The 22,229-nt window shown below is 47.2% G+C and overlaps 1 protein-coding gene across 10 annotated transcripts in view; it reads right to left on the bottom strand.

The window, feature by feature from the left end:
• The window catches only part of DNAH9 (dynein axonemal heavy chain 9), a 321,249-nt gene that overhangs the window by 142,903 nt on the left and 156,117 nt on the right, over positions 1-22,229 (bottom strand). For all 10 annotated transcript variants that reach the window (XR_002337370.1, XR_002337369.1, XM_021067888.1 and 7 more), the window contains exons 39-42: positions 11,387-11,552; positions 9,441-9,543; positions 8,669-8,908; positions 1,993-2,154 (exon numbers count right to left, since the gene is read on the bottom strand). Coding sequence is in view for 8 of the 10 variants with exons in the window: in XM_021067888.1 (XP_020923547.1) it covers positions 1,993-2,154; positions 8,669-8,908; positions 9,441-9,543; positions 11,387-11,552 (671 nt within the window). In the remaining 2 variants the exon portion in view is untranslated. The remainder of the gene's footprint in view (positions 1-1,992; positions 2,155-8,668; positions 8,909-9,440; positions 9,544-11,386; positions 11,553-22,229) is intronic.

Here is a 22,229-nt window from a genome sequence, read left to right as displayed (position 1 = left end):
GTTCTGAAAAGCCTGGTCTGCAAAGATTCTTTGATGAACAAATCTCTGATTTTATGATCAGAGCCAGATGTGTAGAAGGAGGAGCGAAAACCAACCTGCCCAGCGAAACACAGATTTCTTGATAGTGACGTATCACATAATGGCCACAAATAAGAGAACTTTAAGCTTTTAGGAGTTCCCGTGGTGGCGCAGTGGTTAACAAATTTAACTAGGAACCATGAGGTTGCGGGCTCGATCTCTGGCCTTGCTCAGTGGGTTAAGGATCCGGCACTGCTGTGAGCTGTGGTGTAGGTCGCAGACATGGCTTGGATCTGGCGTTGCTGTGGCTGTGGTGTAAGCTGGCAGCTGTAGCTCCAATGCGGCTCCTAGCCTGGGAACCTCCATATACCTTGAATGCAGCCCTAAAAAGACAAAAACCAAAAAGAATGGGATGAGTGGAGGAATTTAGGGTGTTTGGTCTAGTAAAGAGCAGATTTCTGATAAGTTACTTAAAATGCTGTCCATTCACAAGGCTGTCCTACAGGTTGGGATGGACTGAATGTATCTTCAGAAGTGGACTCAGAATCTTACCAGGAAAAAATATGGAACTAAACCTAGCAAGATGAGCACGAGGACAACACAATATCTTTAAATACAGGGTTTGATTATTTCTGAGTTCGAGAGGATACATAAACAGGGTGTGTGGAAAATACGGCTGCAACCTACACCACAGCTCACAGCAACGCCCGCTCATTAACCCACTGAGCAAGGGCAGGGACCGAACCCGCAACCTCATGGTTCCTAGTCGGTATCGTTAACCACTGCGCCATGACGGGAACTCCTGGGATGATTCTGACACTAAGAGATGTCATATGATCTCAGGCTGTGTTAATGCCTCTGTGCTTCCTGGGGCATATTCTAGAAACCATTCATTCTTCAAATTATGAGTAGGTTTCACGAAGGGAAAAGAGTTTTAGGGTCTAATACTTTGGGAAATGAGATATGAATCAGGCTTATTCAAGATTTTTTAGGACTTTACTGTGCTGAATGTTCTGTGAATTTCCAAGAGAGGGATAGAGGATGAAATGCTTTCTCAACCTATTTTGTCGTGGATACCTTGCTTCCAAGGAGCATACTGCAGCACGACTGCTCAGCAGGACATTTTGGGAAACACAGTAACAAAATCATAGCCTATAAGAAGAGGGGATTGATGTTCTTGCTTTTGGTCAAATCCCAGTTGGGTTACATTAACAGACGTCAGACACCATGACGTCAGAGGGCGGAACTGATGGTAGAGTAATCAAGACGGTGTCCAATTTCTCTGGGTTTGGAAATGAGCCTTTCCAAAAGTTGCGAAAAGAACAGAGGCTCTTTGCCTCTGGAGACCCAGGAAGAACAAGAAAAATGGTCTGAAAAGATGTGAAGGCTTACCATGTAGACCGAGGATTACTGGATCTAAAACTTTAGATCATGATTTAAATAATTCTCCAGTCTCTAAAGCTGTTCTAAATGTCAAAGTTGTTCCAAATGTACAGCCACGGGCGGTTCCAAAGCGGCTGCCTTTGCAAAGACAGTGGTGCATTTCCAAGGAGGCTGGTGTGTCAGCGGGAGGACCAGTCTGGGAGATGCTTCTGGGAGGAGTTAGCACAGGGGTGGGTTGGGTCAGATGCTCTCCATGGACCTCAACACAAGAGTCTGGGATGCACGTGTCTCCTGCCCCAGCATGTTTCACTTTGGCAAAATAATGACAGATTTTCTCTCCTCATCCAATGCTGACTTTCTTCAATTAATGGGCTAGATTTTTTTTTTTTGGCCACACCCATGGCATCAGGAAGTTCCCAGGCCAGGGATCAAACCTGCACCACAGCTGTAACCAGAGCCACAGCAGTGACAATGCCACATTCTTAAGCTGCTGAGCCACCAGGGAACTCCATGAGCTAGGTTTTATCATGTGGGTGCATACTTATCATTATTTTTTCAAATGTAAATCTAAATTCACAGGGCAATACTCACATCAAAAATTTTCTTGACCACTTCTGCCTGGATCTTGTCAAAAAGATCAAGGTCCTTTTCTTCCACCATCTTATCCCGATAAACCCGATTTGACTCATGCAGGTAGAGCTTTACTAGGTCCTGTGTGGATTTGACACATTCCACTGAGGAGAAGAGAATGCCCTTTAAGGAGAACAAACAACAACAAAGAATAACATGACTAACAATTTAAAACTACAACAGTTACAATTTATTGAAGCCAGTTATGTGACAGGGAGTAAACTAGACGTTTGGCCAGATAAAGCTCATTTAACCATTCTGATGATTCTACACAGTAATCTTTATTTTATTTCTTTATTTTTTGGCCATGGTGTGCAGCAGCTTGATGTGGGATCTCAGTTCCCAGATCAGACACTGAACCTGGGCTGCAGTGGTAAAACTGCCCAACGTGTCTACCAGGGAGCTCCCTACAATGCACTTTTTACAATCCTTTTCGCATGATGTGAAGACTGGGATTCAGAAAGACAGGAAGCATGTGCCCAGCTCATCAAGTGGCCTTACTTCACAACCACGCAGTGCTGAGACCAGATCTGCTTGGCTCGAGAGCCTGGAATTTCAACCACTATTTTCTTTTTCTTTCTTTTTTTTTTTTTTTGTCTTTTTGCCATTTCTTGGGCCACTCCCGTGGCATATGGAGGTTCCCAGGCTAGGGGTCCAATCGGAGCTGTAGCTGCCAGACTACACCAGAGCCACAGCAACTCGGGATCCGAGCTGCGTCTGCGACCTACACCACAGCTCACGGCAACGCCGGGTCGTTAACCCACTGAACAAGGGCAGGGATCGAACCTGCAACCTCATGGTTCCTAGTCGGATTCGTTAACCACTGTGCCACGACGGGAACTCCCTCAACCACTATTTTCCAAACCTGCACCGTGAGGGGCGAGGCGGCGTCTCTGCTGTACTTCAGTTCTACAAGCACCGTTTTGAGAACTAACTTAGGTGACGATGCCTATGTCAAGTCACAATGATGACAGAGGAGGGCTGGAAGGAATCCAGCTAACCTCTGAGGGCCAGCCACCCATTTATTCGTCTCTAGGAAGTTCTCCTTCCTGTAGACGTCAGGGGTCATTCCAAATATCTACTATTCTTTCCAGATTTCGGTCGCCTCTTTCTGTCATTATTAGCCAGTGTCCTAGACCCTGCTTCATGGAAAAATGGAGACCTCCGGGATTAAAGCCTCTCGCCGACTTCAAGTCCTCTAACTCAAACTCACTGATGTTTTGTTTGCCCTCATCGCTTTCCTTCTTGTCTTACACGAAAAGCGGTCCTTTAATTGTTCCTCATGAGGGACAGGAGAGTGCTCAGATCCATCCACGCGGCATGAAGATCTGGTCAACTCCGTCGTCACACGTACCATCACTTCCCATACAAATCTACGTTTCAGTTCCACAAAATTCAAAGTGTTTTCTGATTCTGAATACTTCCTATGCCTCCATGCCTTCTGCGTTGTCTGCTGTGCTCGTATTTCAGGATCTAGCTCAGCAGATACCTCACCACGTCTTCCACGAGATTGCCTTTCCTGTCCAACAACATTCTCCCTGATGTGCCCCACCATACCCTTTACAAATGTACCTCTACTATAGAAGAATTGTACGTTTCTTTTTTTCTTTTTTTGTCTTTTTGCTAATTCTTTGGGCTGCTCCCGCGGCATATGGAGGTTCCCAGGCTAGGGGTTGAATCGGAGCTGTAGCTGCCAGCCTACGCCAGAGCCAGAGCAACACGGGCATCCGAGCCGCGTCTGCAACCTACACCACAGCTCACGGCAACGCCCGGATCCTTAACCCACTGAGCAAGGGCAGGGACCAAACCCGCAACCTCATGGTTCCTAGTCAGATTCGTTAACCACTGCGCCACCACGGGAACTCCAATTGTACGTTTCTAAAATAACTTCCTTTCGTACGGGTTTGCTTCTTCCAGATCATGGTGAGCGTCTCTAAATTTTAGAAATAAAGCAATATACTTCTAAATACCCCATGGGTTAAAGAAGGAATGGTAAGGAAAATTAAGAAATATTATGACATGAAGGAGAAAAAAAAATGTAACGTACACACGCTTGCATGATGCAGCTAATGGCATAATTAGAGATAAATTTATAGTCCTAAAAATAAGCACTTCAGAAGAGGTGAAAGGCTGACAATTAATGACCTGAGTAACCATGTCAAGAAGTTAGAAAAATAAGAATAAACTAACCCTAATCCCAGAGCAAGTAGAAACAGGTTGTAAAGAGAAGAACAAATTTTAACAGCGTTAAAAACATTATCAAGTAGAGATAACCAGTAAAGTAAAAAACGTGTTATTGGTATACTTCTCTTTTTCAGTTTCTTCTGAAAAGACTAGCACAACTGATAACTCCCTTGTAGGGCTGACAGAAGATAAAAAGAGAAAAACAGAAAAGACGCACATAATCAATAGCCAGCATGAAAAAGAAAACATAATATCAGATAAAACAGACACTTAAAAGATAACGAGAAGGAGTTCTCTTGTGGCACAGTGGGTCAAGGATCCGGTGCTGTCACTGAAGCAGCTCAGGTTGCTGCCGTGGCCTGGGTTCCACCCCGAGCCTAGGAACTTCCACATGCTATGTGTGTGGCCAAAAGAAAAGAAAAAGAAAGACAACAACAGGATCCTATAAACACGTAGAAATTGACGACCGTGACATCCTACCATAACTGGTACATGAAGAAGCGGAGAACATGATCTGCCTAGTCTGTATTAAAGGAATTGAATTCATAATTTAAAATCGTTCACAAAGAAAACTCCAGATGGTTTCATCATTAAATTCTTCTGACATTTAAGGAAGGCACAATACAGTGTTTTAAAAACTCTTCCAAAAAAAAAAAAGTGTTTCCAGAAAAGGGGAAAACACTTCCCAATACATTTTATGAGAGCTTCATAACCTTAGAATACCAGAAGAAAAATTATAGGACAAACTTATTACCGTAGATGTGAAAATCATATAGACAAAGAGTGAATGGAATCCAGAAAATAAAAAATTAAGTTCCACATGTAACAACTAAGTTGGGTTGATTACAGGAATGCAAGGTTGATCTAACATTAAAACAATGTAATTTACTACATTTTCAGAAAAAATCGATACAATTATTTCAACAGAGAAAAATCATTTAAATTTCAACATATATTCCTGATAAAAACTCTTAGAAAACTATAAATAGAAATTTCCTTTTGTTTTGGTTTGCTTTTTTGGCTGCGCCTGAGCCATGTGGACATTCCTGGGCCAGAGACAAACCCATGCCATAGCAGTAACCAGAGCCACAGCAGGGATAGCACCAGATCCTGAACCTGCTGAGCCCCCAGGGAACTTCTAAATGGAGATTTTCTTAATTTGGTAAAGAGCATCCACAAAAGCCTAGATAAGTATCTCACTTAACGGCCGACTATTAGAAGCTTTACCCCTAAAATTAGGAAACAAAATTAATGCAACGAAATGCCACTCTCACCACTTCTCTCCACTGTTGTGGCAGCTGTAGCCAGGACAGCAAGACAAAGAAGATTTAAGGATTAGAAAGAAATTGTTACTATGATTAATTTCTACCGACAACAAGCATATAAATACAGGTATAAACATCATGTTGAACAAACACTACTTGACACAAGATTCCATTTATATAAAGTCATTTGGCCAAAATATGCCAAAATAACTAATGGTGCTAGAAGTCCAGATAGGGAAAAGGAGAAAAGAGAGAATGGAAGGGAGAAAAAGGTAGTCTCAGGATCTGGGAAAGTTTCATTTCTTGATCGCTGTGGTGGTAACACAGCTGCTATGACTTTATGACAATGAACCAAGGTGTGTGCTCCCGACTTGTGCGCTTTTCTACTTCAATGAAAGTTTATTTTTTAAAAAGAAGGGCATCTCATTAGGTCCCTTTGGTCCCACCGACACATAGGCCTCAGTCCCTCCCAGGTCTCCCAGGAACCCGCCCTGTGTAAGGTGAGCCGGGTGGGAAGGAGCACCAGCCGGGAGTGTGGACCCAGGGACTGGGTTTTATGTGAGCTGTGCTGTCAGCTGGAGTTCACAAGCCCTGTTACAGCCAAATGCTCAGGCTGACTGGCAATTAGGGCTGAGTAGAGGTGAGTGAGCGTGGCAGATGCCAACTGTGCACTGGCTTAGATAGCCGTGTGTAGCGCTCAGACGGGAACAGTTAATGATGTCTGCTACTCAGAGCTCTAGCAAATTCTGGACAGAGACAGGGGAGTGCAGAGAAGGCCTGAATGATTGAACCTTGGATCAAGCTGGATGGAGAACAGCGTGCTCTCCAGGCAGTGCCTGTCTCCCAAGGGCATTCCACCCTCCCTTAAGCTCTCTGTCAGGCCTTTAGACAAGCAGGCTGGGATGGGCAGGTGGTGGAGGCTGCCAGCAGGAGCTTGAAACTCTGCTCTGGAGGAGGAGGGTGAGGGGCTGCACTCTCCAGAGAGGATGCACTTTCCCACATTTGGGATGGGGGATGAGGGCTGGCAGGCCACAGGGAAGTAGCCCAGGGGTACTGCTCAGGCTGCCCCCATGTCAACAGCTCCCCTCCCTGGGTCCTCCTTGATTCTTGCCACTAAAAGGAGGTGGCACTGGAACCCTCCTTCCTCATGGAGCTTGTGTCACCCCAAATCCCTGGCACAGTAGAGCTGCCCACAATTGTTTTGGATATTGAGGCTTCTGCTTCTAGTGATGCCAACACGCTCGAGCTACTTGATTTGTCTGTGGCACAGTCTTGCCATTTCTAGATTGGAAATGATCAGCATTTCACCTGATGTGCTTGTCGTGAGGGTTAAATGATCAGCTAAGAGACGCAGAGGACGTAGGACTGGCTCAATAAACGCTAGCTATTATCACAGACTCGAGTCAGAATAGCCACCCTGGTCTCAAATTACCTCCCCACCTCATGGCGCAGGGGCCTCTCTGCCTCGCTGTCCGTTCCTACCTACTGGTCACTCCGCTAATGCCATTTATACTTTTCCACCTCCACGTCCACTCACGCTGGCAACGCTCCGAGCCGCTGTTAAATTGGGATCACGACGCGAATCCCCGAGGGGGGTGGCGAGTATGAATGGCAGGTGGCACAGCTGACAAGGCCGGTCCAGGCAGGAGCTGGGCTGGTGCTTCTCGTGAGACTGAACGCCTCTTTTCCCTTTAGTCCCGTCACTACAAGCCATGTGAATGTGACCGAAAGACTAACGCCTTTCTGTGGACTTGGCTCCAGTTCACCCTCCTGCAGTGAGATTTAAGAGTCTTCCTCCGCCAACGTCAGCACCCAACACATGGGAGCTAAGGACGGGGAGGCATGGGCCTGGCCACCGCGCGGGTCTGAGGCCACGGGGCCGTGCGTTTCACAGGCTCGGGGCTGAGTCTTTCTTGCTGCCTCGACTGTCTTCTGAGGTTCTCCTCAGGGGAAGTGCGGATGAGAAGGACAGAAGCGTGTGCCAGAAAGAGGCCCGGGCCAGGAACCTGCAGACCTAGATTCTGTTCCAGTTCCGTCCCCGGCTGGCCGTGTGCTCTTAGGAAACGGGGTAACCTGTGTGTGTCTGTTTCCTCACTTGCAGGTGAGCTAACGTTTGGAGACACCTGGCCAGGAGCGCTGTCTAAAGCCCGCTTACGAGAGCTCTCAGAGCCCTGACCTGCCTGTGGGGCTCGGCGGCCCCACGCGCCGGGGGAGCCTTCTGGAACATCGCTCTTAGATCTTTGAGGTAACCGGCTATGGGGTTTCTGCTCCTTACAACCACGGGCCAGGCAGGCCCTATGGCCTCAGGGCTGGGGCCTTGGCTAGTCTGAGGTTCCCCAGAGTCCTCCCTGCACAGGTAGCGCCCTGGGTAACTAACGTGGAGGGTCAAGCCCCATTCTCCGGTGGCACTGACATTCCCTACAGGTGTGGCCTCTGCTTGATATAAAAAGCACCTTCCCTCGGTAATGGCTCAGAACCATCCTGGAAAGGGTTCTCTATGAAAAGTACTTTCTGCAGATGCTCGTCCAGAATGAGAGGGAGCTGTGGGCCCTCATAGAAGGATGCAGTGCCTGACCAAGGGGATGAGAGGGCCGTGTTTGCTGTACTGCCTTCTGGACATTTTAATAGCGAGAGGCCAAGCAACTGGAAGTGACAGGCAGACACATGCCATCACTATTCAGATAAGCAGCGGGGGCTTGAAATGGCTTTGCCCTGGAAAAGTACCTGGAATTCTTAGGACTGAGGCATCCCAGGGGCTAGTGTGTGGTGTCTTAGGAGCAGTGCAACACTATAGGAAGCAGAGAAATCCTGCCTGGCTCTGGGGTGTCCTTTCCCATCCCGAGAACAACGGGTGTACCACCAGCACCTGCAAAATAGTTCTTCCTTCCTTTCTTCTGTGCCACTTGCTTCCCTAGGCCTGCTGGGATTGCCCAACAACACTACCTCCAAAGCGCTGAGGCTTCTCCACCCAGAGAAGCCAACTGGGAAATGCACTCTGATTCCGAGAAGTAACTTCATCAGCAAACAGAACCCCCTTTTGTTGGATAGACTCTCGTGGACCCCACAGCACTGCTGACTTATGTCCGTCACTCCCTATGAGCTCTGCCTTTGCCTAAGCATTTGGGAAAGAGCAGAGCGGGCAGCTCATCACTAAGCTTTCCAGCGTGTCTCAGGGCAGATGGATTCACCTGGAAAATGCTGGCGAGGTCTCGGAGGTTGAAGATGTAGTGGAACTTGACGGCCGTGGGGAGGAACGCGGTGGCGATCTTCTGGTGGAAGCTCAGGGCCAGGTGGACCAGCTGGGGGGTGGCTTTCTGCAGTGACGCCGGGAAGCTTCCCAGCTTCAGGTGCTGCGTCAGGATGGTGCTGTAGATGGAGGACAGGGCGTCTGCGCCCGGGAAGGAGAGGGCGAACACACTGAAGTGACGCTGCACGGGGAAACAGAGGCATGTGGAGGAGTTAGACAGCATGGTCACAGAAGAGAAACTGCCCTTCCTGGGTTTGGACAGAATGGCGAGAAATCCTTAGAGGGGCTTTGAGTTCTACACCCTGATCACCTTTCTCACATGAAATCCCAACTGACGCTGAACCCACAGTGAGTGGGGGGGATGATGGGCTTTGGGCCTCTGGTCCAAGATGTCTCGAGGTGTGGCAGGAAAGGAAGTCTGACTCCAAACCCGGATGTGAGACTGAGGATGCACACGACCTTGGGAGGGTCACTCGCCTCCTAACGGGCTCTCATTCTGAAGAACCGCTTGAGTTAGATGGACCCTATGATTCCTTTTGGCTCTAAAAGCTTCAGGGCTCTGGGTCTAGGAGGTTTTCTGTCTCCCTGGAGATGAAATCAGCATCCTGTACGATTTACCACTTGAAGAGGCTGCCAATTTTCACACACAGCCAAATGACACCAGGCCTGGTCAGGGGGTGCTCAGGACCCTGGTGCCACCATTCCTCCCGTACCTGGAGCCGTGGGTTGATGGTGAAGCTGCCTGCGGTGGGGTTCATGCAGGAGACGTACTGTACGTTCCTGACCTCCTTTAGGGACAGCTTGTTTCGATCATACCTGGAACAGTGAGAGACCAAGGGTAAGACTTGAATGAGGCCCCAGGCAGGTGAGTGCGTCGTCAAGGTGAGATGGCATGTGTCCGATCATTTGTGTGTTTAGGGGGTTAAAAAAAAGTCTAGATCCATTGGTAGAAACTGAGGCAAGACAAGAACTTAGGACAAATTCCCGAGATACAATATGGAAGCAGCACAGGAAGAAGAGACCACAAAGGTGGTCAAAGAGGCAGGAGGAAATCAAGGGTGTGTGGTACCCAGGAAGGCAGAGGAAGCCAGGATTCCCCAAAGGAGCCGGCGGTCAACCGCACCAAGTGCTGCAGAGAAAATGAGAAAGGTAGTGACCTATGGCGTCTGCTGGATGTCACAACAAAGATGCAGTTAGCAGCTGAGCAAGAAGAGCTCAATAAAGTGGAGGAAAGAGAAACCAAATCACCATGGGTGGAGGAGTAAGCGGGAGACGAGGAACCGGAGACAGAAGAGAGAATCTGGTTACGAAGAGAGAGAGAGCACGCAGTAACCAGAAAATGCCTTTTTTTTTTTTTTAACACAGTGTAGAAAGTGGTGGTGGCTGAAACAGTGAGGCCAGGGAGCCAGTCAGGAGAGAGGGGGACTAGGGTTTCAGGAGGTGGAGAGAGCAGACTCAAGGTGCTGGTGGGTGGTTAAGGCTTCAGGAAGACGCCTTGGGGGAGGGAGCAAAAGGTGCAGGGGATGCAAGGACGTGGTCCAGATGGAGACGCTAGAAATGGAGATGGCACTTGTGACCATCAGCCAAGGTCGGGTGGGAAGTGTGAGGAGAGAGGAGAGGGTACGAAAGATTTCTGAGAGCAGACCTGTAAACATGTGAAGCAATATGGTGGAATTTCTAGGAAGTTTCTAGTTCCCATTTAAGGTCTGTGACCATGAATCTAGAGTAAAACTAGGCTGACTGATTTTTTTCCAGGCGACTTCAGCTGCTCGAATGCTGGTGTGGAGATGGTGGACAGCTGTCCACAGCGGGCATCCAACAAAGGCCTGAGGAGTGAATGAAAGGTGACCCTGTAGCTGTAATTCTCCTGCAGGGTGAGGCAGGAAGGTGGGCAAGGTGGTCTCAAATCACTGTGAAACCCAGCAAGCTTAGGCCTTTTGCCATTACAAACTTTACTGCTGCAGGAGGAGGTAACATCAGAGCTTGTGAGTTGCTCGGAAGAGACAAAGGCTGTTAAGAGCTCTGGAGGCACGTGCACTGAACAGCGCATTAGGTGTTGTCACTGAAGTCCCTGTGACATGACCACATGTGGGGGCTAAGGGGGCCGGGAGTGGTTAATTCTGCTTTGGGACCGTGGGGAAGGCAACTTTGGAGGCACGTGTTGAAAAGGTAGGCTTTTTTTTTTTTTTTTTTGCATTTCTTGGGCCGCTCCTGCGGCATATGGAGGTTCCCAGGCTAGGGGTCAAATTGGAGCTGTAGCCACCGGCCTACGCCAGAGCCACAGCAACGCGGGATCCGAGCCGCGTCTGCAACCTACACGACAGCTCACGGCAACGCCGGATCGTTAACCCACTGAGCAAGGGCAGGGACCGAACCCGCAACCTCATGGTTCCTAGTCGGATTCATTAACCACTGCGCCACGACGGAAACTCCGGCTTTTTTTCTTTGAATGAGAGCTCTGTACCTTCTCTGACCAAGCTCTTCCAGGAGGTCTTAATCCCCTGTCTGGAAGGGGATTAAGAGAAACCAAATCAACAATCCCAGGAAGAGGGCGGTTTGCGGGGACCCTCACTGGACGCTGAGGCCTGCGGCTCGGCAGGACGGCCATCGGCCTCGACCTGTCCCCCACCCAGCCCGGGTCCCCTGAGTGCGCTCGTACCAGTGGCCGTAGTCCAGGTGCTGCCTGATGACAGTGTGGGGCTGCACGGTCCCGTAGGCGTCCACCTCGGGCATGTTCATGTCATCAATGAAATAGATAAGCTTCTTATTGCCTGGGGGGCCGTAATTTCTGCCGGCTTTCTTTTCCAGAGGCTTCTCCAGGGCAGCTGAGGAGAGAGCCAGTTAGTGAGGGGAGGAGGGCCACACCTCCAGGCCCAGTTCTAGGACGTGCGATGTTGAGGACACGCGTGCACGTGCGGGCGAACGACTGCAGCTGCTCCCGGGACCGCGGGAGGCTGGCGATGACCGGGCAGCAGGGGTGACGGCGGCGCCCAGGCGTGCCCCACCTGGCTCTGCCCTGCGTTGGCTCTTACACGTTTCTGACCTCACTGAACGCTTACGACACCGCTGCAGGATCTGTACCACCGCCCCTCTCAGAGATGACGGCACTGGGCTCAGAAGGTCAAACCAGCTTTTCCAAGGCAGGGCCAGGATACAGATGCAGGCCAGTTAAACTTCAAAGCCCATGTTCCTTCTACCACCCTTGCGGTGCCCAGGTTTTCTTTCTGTGTAGACTGGAAACAGAAGGGACCTCTGCAGGCCTGAGGCCCAGTCCCCACGATCCAGGGCAGACCTGCCCTCACTGCCTCAGACAGCAGAGGAGCAGAGAGGCCAAGGCTCCCAACCCTGGTGGGAGGAGACCCCTTCACCCCCAGGGCTGTAACAGAGGGATTACTGCATGTTCTCGGGAGAGTTCACCTCCTGGGATTTCCCTGAGGGAGAGTAGAAACAGCAGCCCCAGAGAAAGTCCCAGAAGCTTCCAGTATCAGGAATGGGCCCCTCCACCTTCAGGTGACCTCTGGAGATGGAGTACAGACTCTCTCCAGGAGCTGCTTCTTCAATTATCCAGCCAGAGGGAAGGAATCAACAGCACGGTTTTCCAGCGTGACAGGACTTGTTTAGAACAAATTTAAGTAATAGGGTAGCGATATATGTTTTTTTTTTTTCAATAAAGCAATTAGATATTTATGTGTTGCAAGAACCAATACTATTACAGCTGGAGGCTCTGAGAACCATCTGATCCCTTTTCTTGAAAAACAAGTTTGTAAACAAGGAGGAAGTGTCAACAGACATATGAAGGTGACAGATAGAAAGACAAGTTCCTTCAAGAAGCTTGAATATTCTAATTTTCTGGTCCTGAGTTAAATTAAGTGTTCCAAATATGAATTAAATTTAAATTTAATTAGCATGCAATTAACATACACTATCAACCAATTAATCACCCAACACCTTCTTCCCCCCCTAAGATATAACAACTATGTATGAGATCTGTCAAAATGAAATATAATTAATGGGCTGCCAAGGACATGCTTTTGAGAACAGTCCTTCTAGTGGGAAATTCTCTCTTTAGGAAGACTTGTTTCTCCTCCTCCCAAAGCAACGATGCTCAAAGCAACTCCTAGAATTAAGCAGACCCTGTAATTTGGGTTGATTAAGCTTTTTATGCATCTCAAGGATTCCTGAGGAGAAAAGCACATCAGTTAGCAAGAAGTGGTCTTGGAATGCACTGGATTATCTCGAAAGGATGATGCAAAGTGCTCCAGAGCAAGAGAGGACTCCCCCGGGAAGGGCACACTCAGGGTGGGTCCCTTCTAGGCCAAGCTCTGCTCCGAGTCCCATGCAGAATGGGGATGGTAGTGAGTTCTGTTTCCAGGCAGAACTGGAGGAGCAGAAGTAAGTTTACATTTCAGCAAAAATGGGGATGTTGACGCCACTAAACAAACGAGTCATATCAAGAAAGGTGAGCCTCCCACCATCTTTTTGGGCTCTTCACTGTTGCACCTGCCTGGAGCTCACCTGGGCCACCTTTCTGCATTTCTCCTTAGGGAGCGTCAGCCTGGGGCCGTGAGGAGCAGCAGCAGCAGCAGCCCTGTTTTCATCCACACCATCCCTCCTGCACTGTCACACCGCCATGGTGCATCTGAAGAGCTACGTCATTGTCAGAGTGCGTTCCTCTTTGTTATGTCATTTCACCTTCTCCACTGCTACCTTCCTTGCCGGTCAACTCTCACCTGGTGACTACAACATCCTTCTGAATGGTCTTCCTGCCTTTGCACCAGCTCACTACCCTCCAGCTTCCAAACAGCAGACAGGTGTCCCTGGAAGATGTGAATCAGACCATGCCAGTCGCCTGCATCCCATCTTGCTTGGAGCAAAAGCCAGTCTGGTTACCTTGGCCAACCTGGAATCTCAGTTCTTCTCTCCTGCTGCCCCCTCTGCCCCAGCCATGCTGCTTCTGACACCCTAGTCGCTCCTGCCTTGGGGCCTTTGCTCTGCTGCTTCCTCTGGTTTCAGTCCTCTTCTCCCAAATCCAAAGGTTCGCTGCTTCACGTTTGCCGTTCACTTATTTACTCAAGGGCCACGTTCTCCGTCAGCCCTTCCCTGGCACTCAAGCCCAAATTAAAACCCGCCTCCTATTCCCTGCCCCGGCTTCATGTTCCTCCCTAACACTTATTACCACTCCATATCCTCCGCATTTCACTTGCTCATCTGGTTTATTATCTCCCTCTCTCCACACTATAAACTCCACAAGACCAGGAACCTTTCTCTGTTTTGCTCACTATCATAACATCAGCACCTAGAATATTATCTAGCACAAAATAGGGTCTTCAAAAAATTATTCAGGAAAAAAAAAAAAAAAAAGAGTTCCCGTTGTGGCGCAGTGGTTAACAAATCCGACTAGGAACCATGAGGTTGCGGGTTCGATCTCTGGCCTTGCTCAGTGGGTTAAGGATCCAGCGTTGCCGGGAGCTGTGGTGTAGGTCGCAGATGTGGCTCAGATCCCGTATTGCTGTGGCTCTGGTGTAGGCCAGTGGCTACAGCTCCGATTCGACCCCTAGCCTGGGAATCTCTATGTGCCACAGAGGCTGCCCAAAAAGGCAAAAAGCACAAAAAAAAAAAAAATTCAGGAATGAATGAATAAATTTTATTATTATAACAAACTCCATGAGCAGGCAAAGAAAGACATCATGCCCTTTTGCAACTAAGAAAACAGGCTACGGCTGGCTAAATGCCTTGCTGGAATTAGACTCCAGGGCTGTAAATACTGTTTTCAGTGCATCTTTCATGTCACTGGGGAAGAGAGCCCTGGTGAGCCCTCACGTCTCAACCCCTCTCCAGGGCTGTCCCTGCTCACTGCAGTCCAGCTCCTCCAGTCTCCAAACACCAGAGCAGGGCCTTCGCTCATGCAGCATCACCAGGGGCCCGGCTCTGTACCAAGAACATGCCATGCATCACATCACTGACCCCTCAGAGCAGCCCTAGAACGCGTTATCATCACTTTCTTTTTCTGCTTTTTAGGGCCGCACTCGAGGCATATGGAGGTTCCCGGGCTGGGGGTCGAATTGGAGCTGTAGCTGCCGGCTTACACCACAACAATGCCAGATCTGAGCCTCATCTGCGATCTACACCGCAGCTCACAACAACACAGCTCAGAGCAACGCCAGATCCTTAACCCACTGAGCGAGGCCAGGGATCGAACCTGAGTCCTCATGGATGCTAGTCTGATTTGTTAACCGCTGAGCCACGACGGGAACTCCGAGTTATCATCACCTTTAAAAACATCTTTCAACAAAGAGAAAATGGAGGTTTAGGGAAATTGAAGGACTTTATCTTTATCCAAGGTCATACAGCTACTGAGGGCAAAGACAGGACTCTAACCCAGGTCTGCCTGACTATGGCACCTATGTAACCACCACAGCAACCGACTTCTTAAACACTACGCCCTGTCTTGCACCCCTCAGAAATCCCCAGTTTAGTTACCTCATTGCCTGACCATGCTTTCCAGAGATCGTTAGTAATTAATCATGTCTTACTTTGCATGGACATGTTTGGTGTAGCTGAGTTTGAACTATTTTCTTTTCATATTATCCAATTTTTCACATGTTAAGATGCTTCAGTTATATTATGAGGGCTTTTGATGTATTCTTTCAAAATAACATACTTTGCTTGATTATAAAATAATACATATTCATTATACAAAGATTGAAAAGCACAGAAAATCACAATGACGAAATGAAAACTGTCCATAATTCTATCACCTAGCATGAGCATCACTTTAAATATTTTGATGTATTTCATTCTAGTCTATTTGCTCTGTTAGATTTCTCCTTTACAAAACTGGAATGGTACTGTATATTCTGCCTGTACATGTTTTCTTCATTTCACATATTGTAAAACCTCCTCATGTGATGATACCTAACCTCCTAAAACATGTTTTAAATGCTGCATCATTTCATAATTTGGAGGTACCAAAATCCATGGAGTGCTTTCCTTACTGTCTGACAGGTGTTGTTTCCAATTTCCTTGTACTCTGAAATCTCCCCCCACCCCCAATTCCAAGTTGAGTGTCTTGCCCACTAGATGGCACGTCTTTGAGGATTTAATTTTGTGTCATCTCCTTTTTGGAAGATACTAAGGCAAGTAGTGAGAGCTGCCTATCTGTGATAACGTAATGCTCCTCTGAGGTTGGGAATTTGATCAGATCTTTTAATGTCCTGTTCAACCTTAAACTTTTAATGAACAGGTAATGGAGATTTGTTTTACATAAAGACTCTGACACCTGAGCTCCTATCTAATTAGTGTAATTACACACTCAAATATTTGTTGAACTAATACTTCAAATCGCAGTTGGGTGGCAGGAGAATTCGGGAATGGGAAGAGCACCATGACAGCTCACTCTCTTCACACTGCAAATATAAGCCCTCCAATGCCATGACCGAGCTTTTTACTCCTCCTTTTCACTTTCTAAACTGTCCCGTCTGTGGGTCATTGGAAATTCTTTTAGTTTTAAAAATTACTTATATTTTCAAAATGAGTGCGAAGAGGCCTAAGGTATCTGAACAGACATAAAAGAGACCAATTAAAATAAAGACTATGACTTCCTTGGTGGTCGAGGGGTTAGACCACTAACCACTTTCACTGCTGTGGCCTGGGATCGATCAATTCCTGGTCAGGGAACTGAGATCCTAAATCAAGCCACTGCATGCCATGGCAAAAAAAAAAAAAAAAAAAAAAAAGGAAAAGGCCAAAAAGGGAGTCTAAAACAATACAGGGGAAGAAAAGAAACTTACTTGCACTAGTAATCAGGGATGACATAGTTACTGTAACCAAACAAATCTTGACACATTGTCCTTTATGAACTGCCTCTTTGAAAGCTCAGAACCAAATGCGTGTTTACTACAGCAATCTCATCATCTCAGATCCCTGGTACAAACCCACCTCTACTTTTGAATGAAAAAACTTTTCAGGTACTCTATCCTAAAAGGCATACCTCATGGAAATGTACAGAAGATGCATCAGGCATATCAGGCTACAGAATGGGCATGGTCCTCAAATGAGATTTTAAAAAAGAAACTTAAGGTTATCTTTTATCATCCCAACCTTCGGCAGCACCCCAGAGTGTATCATGAAATGGTAACTCAGAGAAGGGAAAGAACGCAGTGCAACTGGGTCTGTGTTTAGAGAGGCTGGAGGAATGGAGATCTGCCTCTCTCAGCTGAGATGTCAGTGTTATTTATCTGTGATTTGTGCAGCTGCTGGCTTGTGGTCAAGTGAAGTCTGAAGACTTTCAGTGAGCAAATGAAGGGCTATTTTACTTACTGTCAAAGGGAGAGATGTCTCTGGGCTCTAGATATCAGATGAACAGAAGCAAAGTTGGCATTCTATTATGGAAATTTAGATGCATGATGTACAGTCTTACCAAAGTGGATGGACGCTGAAGCTCAATGAAATAAGACAGCTTGGCTATTAACTCATTGTGTGACTTTGAGGGAAGTCACCTAACACCTCTAAGCCTCATTTTCTCATCTTGTGAAAACAGAGACCTTCATCAGATCTGTGATGGTCGCCATTCCCAGCTTCCTTCTCAATCACTTTCTAGCTGGGGTGGCCATGTGACAAAGTTCTGCCCAGTAAACACAGACATAAGTCAGTAGGGTTCTAGAAGAGTTATCATTTCCTCATATGGGCATTAATTCTTCCTTTGAGCTTTTTTCTATTTGGAATGCAGATGTGATGGCTGGAGCAGCAGCCACTCTGCCACCCTGAGGGAACAGCTAAAAGAATAATAGATACCGCACCCTTGATACCACTGAACTACTGATTTAGCATTAGAAACTGCCTATCTCAGGACTTCTTGTTGCATAAAAGAATTCTCTGTTTATGTCACTGTCACCAGATTTTCTGATGCTTGCAGTCAAAAGTATTACTGATAATACAGTGGTTTGGCATAATATAAACATTACATAAAGCATGTGTGATCCATACTGATGAGCAACGTGAATGCTCTGAAATACAAGCCCCCTTTGCATTTAAAGGAGTCCCAAATCTGGGCCTAGAATAGTACTCAATAGAGACCCCAGAGCTGGATGCAATAAGAGAGGAGAGATGCAGGGAATATCCGCTGCCTTCTCTAGAAAGCATACCTGATTTTGGGGAAAATGGTATTTGATGGACTAGCAGGATGAGTGAGCTGCAAGATATCCCCCTGGAGACCTCAGGGAATTGACCTGCTTGCTGAAGCTACTGCCCATTTGAAAGCTGGAACATTTCTTCCAAAAACTATTTTTGTTTTAGCATAGTTTATATTAGATGCCTTTTTCAAGCAAAAGCGATTTGCTTGTGTTCCTTTTGTTTTGGCAGTTGGGGCTTAGAGATTATTGTATAATATTTATAGATTATTAAATTTGAGAAGGATTTTAATATTGTTAGAATAACAGTTTCCATTGACTGAGCCCTTATTGTATGCTGGGAATCATTCTGAGCCTTTTACATATTTTATCTTGCTATTCAGGAATGAAAGGAATGAACTATCAGTACACTCAACAACATGGATAAATCTCAAAATCATGCTGAGTGAAAGGAACCAGACAAAAGAGAGGGCCTATTGTATGATGATTCCATTATGTAAAATTCTAGAAAGTGCCAACTAATCTAGTGTGGCAGAAAGAGATCAGTGGTTGCCTTAGGCACAGGGCAGGGTGGGGGGTTGGGAGGGAGGAAGGGATTACCCAGGGAGGTAAGGGACTCTGGGGGGTGATGGACGTGTTCATTATTTCAATTGTAGTGATGGTTTCACTGTGGGTACATATTTTCAAACTTATCAGGCTGTATACTTTAATGTGTGCATGCATTGTATGTCAGTTATAACTCAAAAACACCTTTTTAAAAGGGAAGAAGTTAAAAAATTATGCTGCCTTTTAGTAGGAAAATGGATAAATAAGCTGTGATTTACTCACACCAGGGAATCCTATGCAGCAGTGGAAACCAAGGCTAAAAGCTCCACATGCTTTAAAACAGACCATGATGAAAAGAAGATACCTAGGGAAGTTAGAGTATGATAAACATTCAAAATTTAAACACACGCAACAACACCGTGGATGCTGTGGGTACACACATGGATCAACAGCGTCAGTTTGAAGTGATGCACATCGGCTTCAGCGGTCCTATCTGGTTAGTGAGGGCATGGCGGAGGAAGGGATGGGGGTGGTGCGTTGGCTGCTCTTAAAACACGAAGATCTGTAGCAAAATGACAAAATGCTAACATCTGTGAAATCTGGGTGGTGGGTACATGGGCATCTGTTACACTATTTTCTGTACTTTTCTGAATGCTTGAAATATTTCATTATTTTTAAAAAGTTTAAGTAATTCTCCTTCCAGTTCCCCTTGCCAGGGGCAACTGCTCTTACCAGTTCCTTGTGTGTCCTTCTGGAGACTCCTTAGTACACAGAAGCATAGATGTCTGTCGGTGTAAATACATATGAGTGTGTGTGTGTGTGTGTGTGTGTGTGTGTGTGCACGTGCAAATTTTTATATATCTCTTTCTAAACAAGATATTTTGGAGCATACTACACACAACAAAGCTTTTGGAAGTGGCTCCAACTCAATTCATACAGAATTTCCTCATTCTTTGTAACGATGCTTAGCATTCCATCTTATGGATAATTAGGCTATTTCTCACCTTTTGCCATTATAGACTCATTATAAACACACACCTTGCACCTATTTCTGGGTGTACTGCCTGCCCTTCAAAACAGAGAGTACCACATCACATTCAGTCTTTTCTTAATTCCACAGGGCCTTAAGGACAAATACTTGATAGTAATAGTATCAAGTATTATTTCAGTTTCCAAGGTGTTTTCTTGCCAGGGAGGCAGGACACCTAACGGATAAGGGGCTGCAAAACGGTGATGGGCTCATGATGTGGGTGGGAGAGTTTGCCTCTTGTCTGACGCAGAGCAGCCACCCTTTGGGTTCCTGCACCTCCTTTTTAAGTTTTCTACTTCCTCTGGTTGTTGGCAGCTCCCTTGTCTAGTTCTTGGTAGCACCCTTTCTCCTGCCACTTTGTTGTTGCTTCTAGAATGTTTCCAGCTAAGAAGCCAAATAAACAAACTTGTTTGGACTATGACTAAAGTAAGGGCTGGGAGGTTCCAAGCAAGAGAATTCAGCATTTTTCAGAGTCAAGGATATGAAATGCATCTCCTCTTCCTTGACTATAATTTTTTTACTCTGTAGTTAAAGAATTTTTTACATTATAAAGTCACTGTAATAGGATTCTAGAAAATAGTTTCTCTACTCAAATAGTACCACTCCTAAGAGTAATAGTATCAAGTATTATTTCAGTTTCCAAGGTGTTTTCTTGCCAGGGAGGCAGGACACCTAACGGTTAAGACAAATCTGGCCCTGAAGTCAGATTTGTCTGGGCTCAAATCCTGGCTCCACTACTTACTGCATAGCCGTGGGTGGCTTATTTGACTTTGTGCCTTGGTTTTCTCATCTGTAACATGGGGATGATGCAAGCACTTACTTCACAGGGCTGTACAAGATTAACTAATTTTAAAATACGTAAAAGTCTAATTTTGGATTACTGCCTGACACACCTGGTGGATGTCTGTTGTCAGGTATTATTATTATTGTTATCATTGTCAGCACAGTTGCAGTACTAAGAAATGGAGGAAATGGGCAGAGCTGACAGTCTGGTCATTGGGCTCAAGCTTGCAAAGGGGTACAGAGGGATACCTTTCTATGAATAAGAAAGGGGAACTATGTCCTGGAGACCAAACAGCGTTAAGTTGTGAGCCAGCCAGGCATGAGCCGTCTGCTTACGCCCACTGCTGGGTGTGAATGTGATGGTGCCAGGAGGTGATGGAATGTTATGACATTGTGTGGCTTGATGGTGGTTGAGGTCTCATGGAGTAAAGATGAAGCTGGTGGTTTACTGGAGCTGCCTCTCGAGAGCTGATTGTTAATACAGGAAATTTTGTAAGTTAGTGGTTCAACACAGCCGTTATTAAAAAAAAATTGGATAAACTTACAATTAAGTAACTTATCTTAAAAACAAAGGTAATGAATATTCAAAACTCATCACATGCAAATTATTTTGCTACATTTTACCATTATCTGTGCTCTTGAGGCTATTTTCATCGACTGAGTCTGCAGAGCAGAAATATGATTGGCAGGCTCTGCGTGCTTCTCTCCCTGACTCCATGTTCACGGACCTGGCAGTGGAAGCTTGAAGCTGGTCAGGGTGGGAGGATTTACACTACGGAAATGGGGAAACTCACAGATCAGGGCTTGATTTGTTTTGTCAATTGTGTAGAATGAGGAAAACGATTCAGTTTAAAAGTGTATCATGCCAGTAGCTGAAGGACATAAAAAATGGAGTATTGTTGCAATCCTCTAAGAGAAGACGTTCACCTCACTGACAGGCTGGGGAGGTTCGGAGGCAAGCCTTCATCTCTTCAGTCTGTTCGACTCCTTATTCGGTGGGAAGGACAGTGGATTGCTAGACTGGGTCCAACCGGTGTAAACCTTTTCCCAGCCCAGCAGGGGATAGAGCCGTGAGGCTGGCTGGACAGAGGTGGAGAAGTCCCCCCGTCACTGATGGGAGGGTGGGGGACAACCTTCACTTCCAGGACAAGCTTCAGGGGCTTGCCTGCTGGGAGGGGTGGAGAGCAGGGACAGTGCGGCCCCCCACTGGCACGCAGATCTGCCAGACCCGACCCTGGGAGAGCTGGCAAAGAGGCACAGAAAGTAGATGGGTCTCTCGTGGGAACTGGGACAAGCACAGCACTGACGACCTCACACTAGGTGACTTTCTGGGGCTCGCACCAGGCAGGGGCCACAGAAGGACCGTACCAGGTTCACTGTCCATATATAAGCTTGGCTTAGAACTGAATCCACAAACATCCCATAAGCCAAGCGCCCCCTCCTTAGTGGACCGGGCATCCTAGGGGCAGGGATGCACGAGGTCTCACGTGGGACAGCCCGGGCCGAGGGGCGGAGAGTGGGGCGAGGCAGGGACAGTGTGAGGAGGAAGAGCACGGTCCCCCCCACTCTCCTCCTCTTGTCAGGAAATTGGCTTGGACACCTCTTCCAAGGAAGCTATTTCTAGGGTAAAAGTGAGGTGAAGGTCAAGTAAATGAAGGTCAAGGACAAAGTGACTGGCAAGGGGAAAACACCTGCAGGGAACCTCAGGTGCCAGCGTCTACAGGCCCAGGGGAATCTCCCAGTGGGTCTTCCCTTTCCTTTGTCATCAAGGTGCCGACCCGTCCCACGTTAAACTCCCGCTCTGGGGGAAAGAGCAGGCCAGGGAGGCTCGTAGGAGGAAGGATGGGGACGGGGACCACGCCCAAGGTGCTGGAAAGTGGGACAGAGCTGCTGCGGGAGAGGGAAGGGAGAGCGAGAAGCCGGCGGGAGCGGGAGTGCCCGACCTCCCCTCTGACCTCCCCTCCGGCTCGGCGTCCCTGGCGTGGACGTGATGACTCCCCTCCCCTCCCCTCCCC

The sequence above is a fragment of the Sus scrofa genome, chromosome 12, assembly GCF_000003025.6.
Source record: "Sus scrofa isolate TJ Tabasco breed Duroc chromosome 12, Sscrofa11.1, whole genome shotgun sequence".
Classification (NCBI taxonomy): Eukaryota; Metazoa; Chordata; class Mammalia; order Artiodactyla; family Suidae; genus Sus; species Sus scrofa.
The sequence above is the reverse complement of the archived record's forward strand: the minus strand, read 5'-3'. Positions and strand labels throughout refer to the sequence as shown.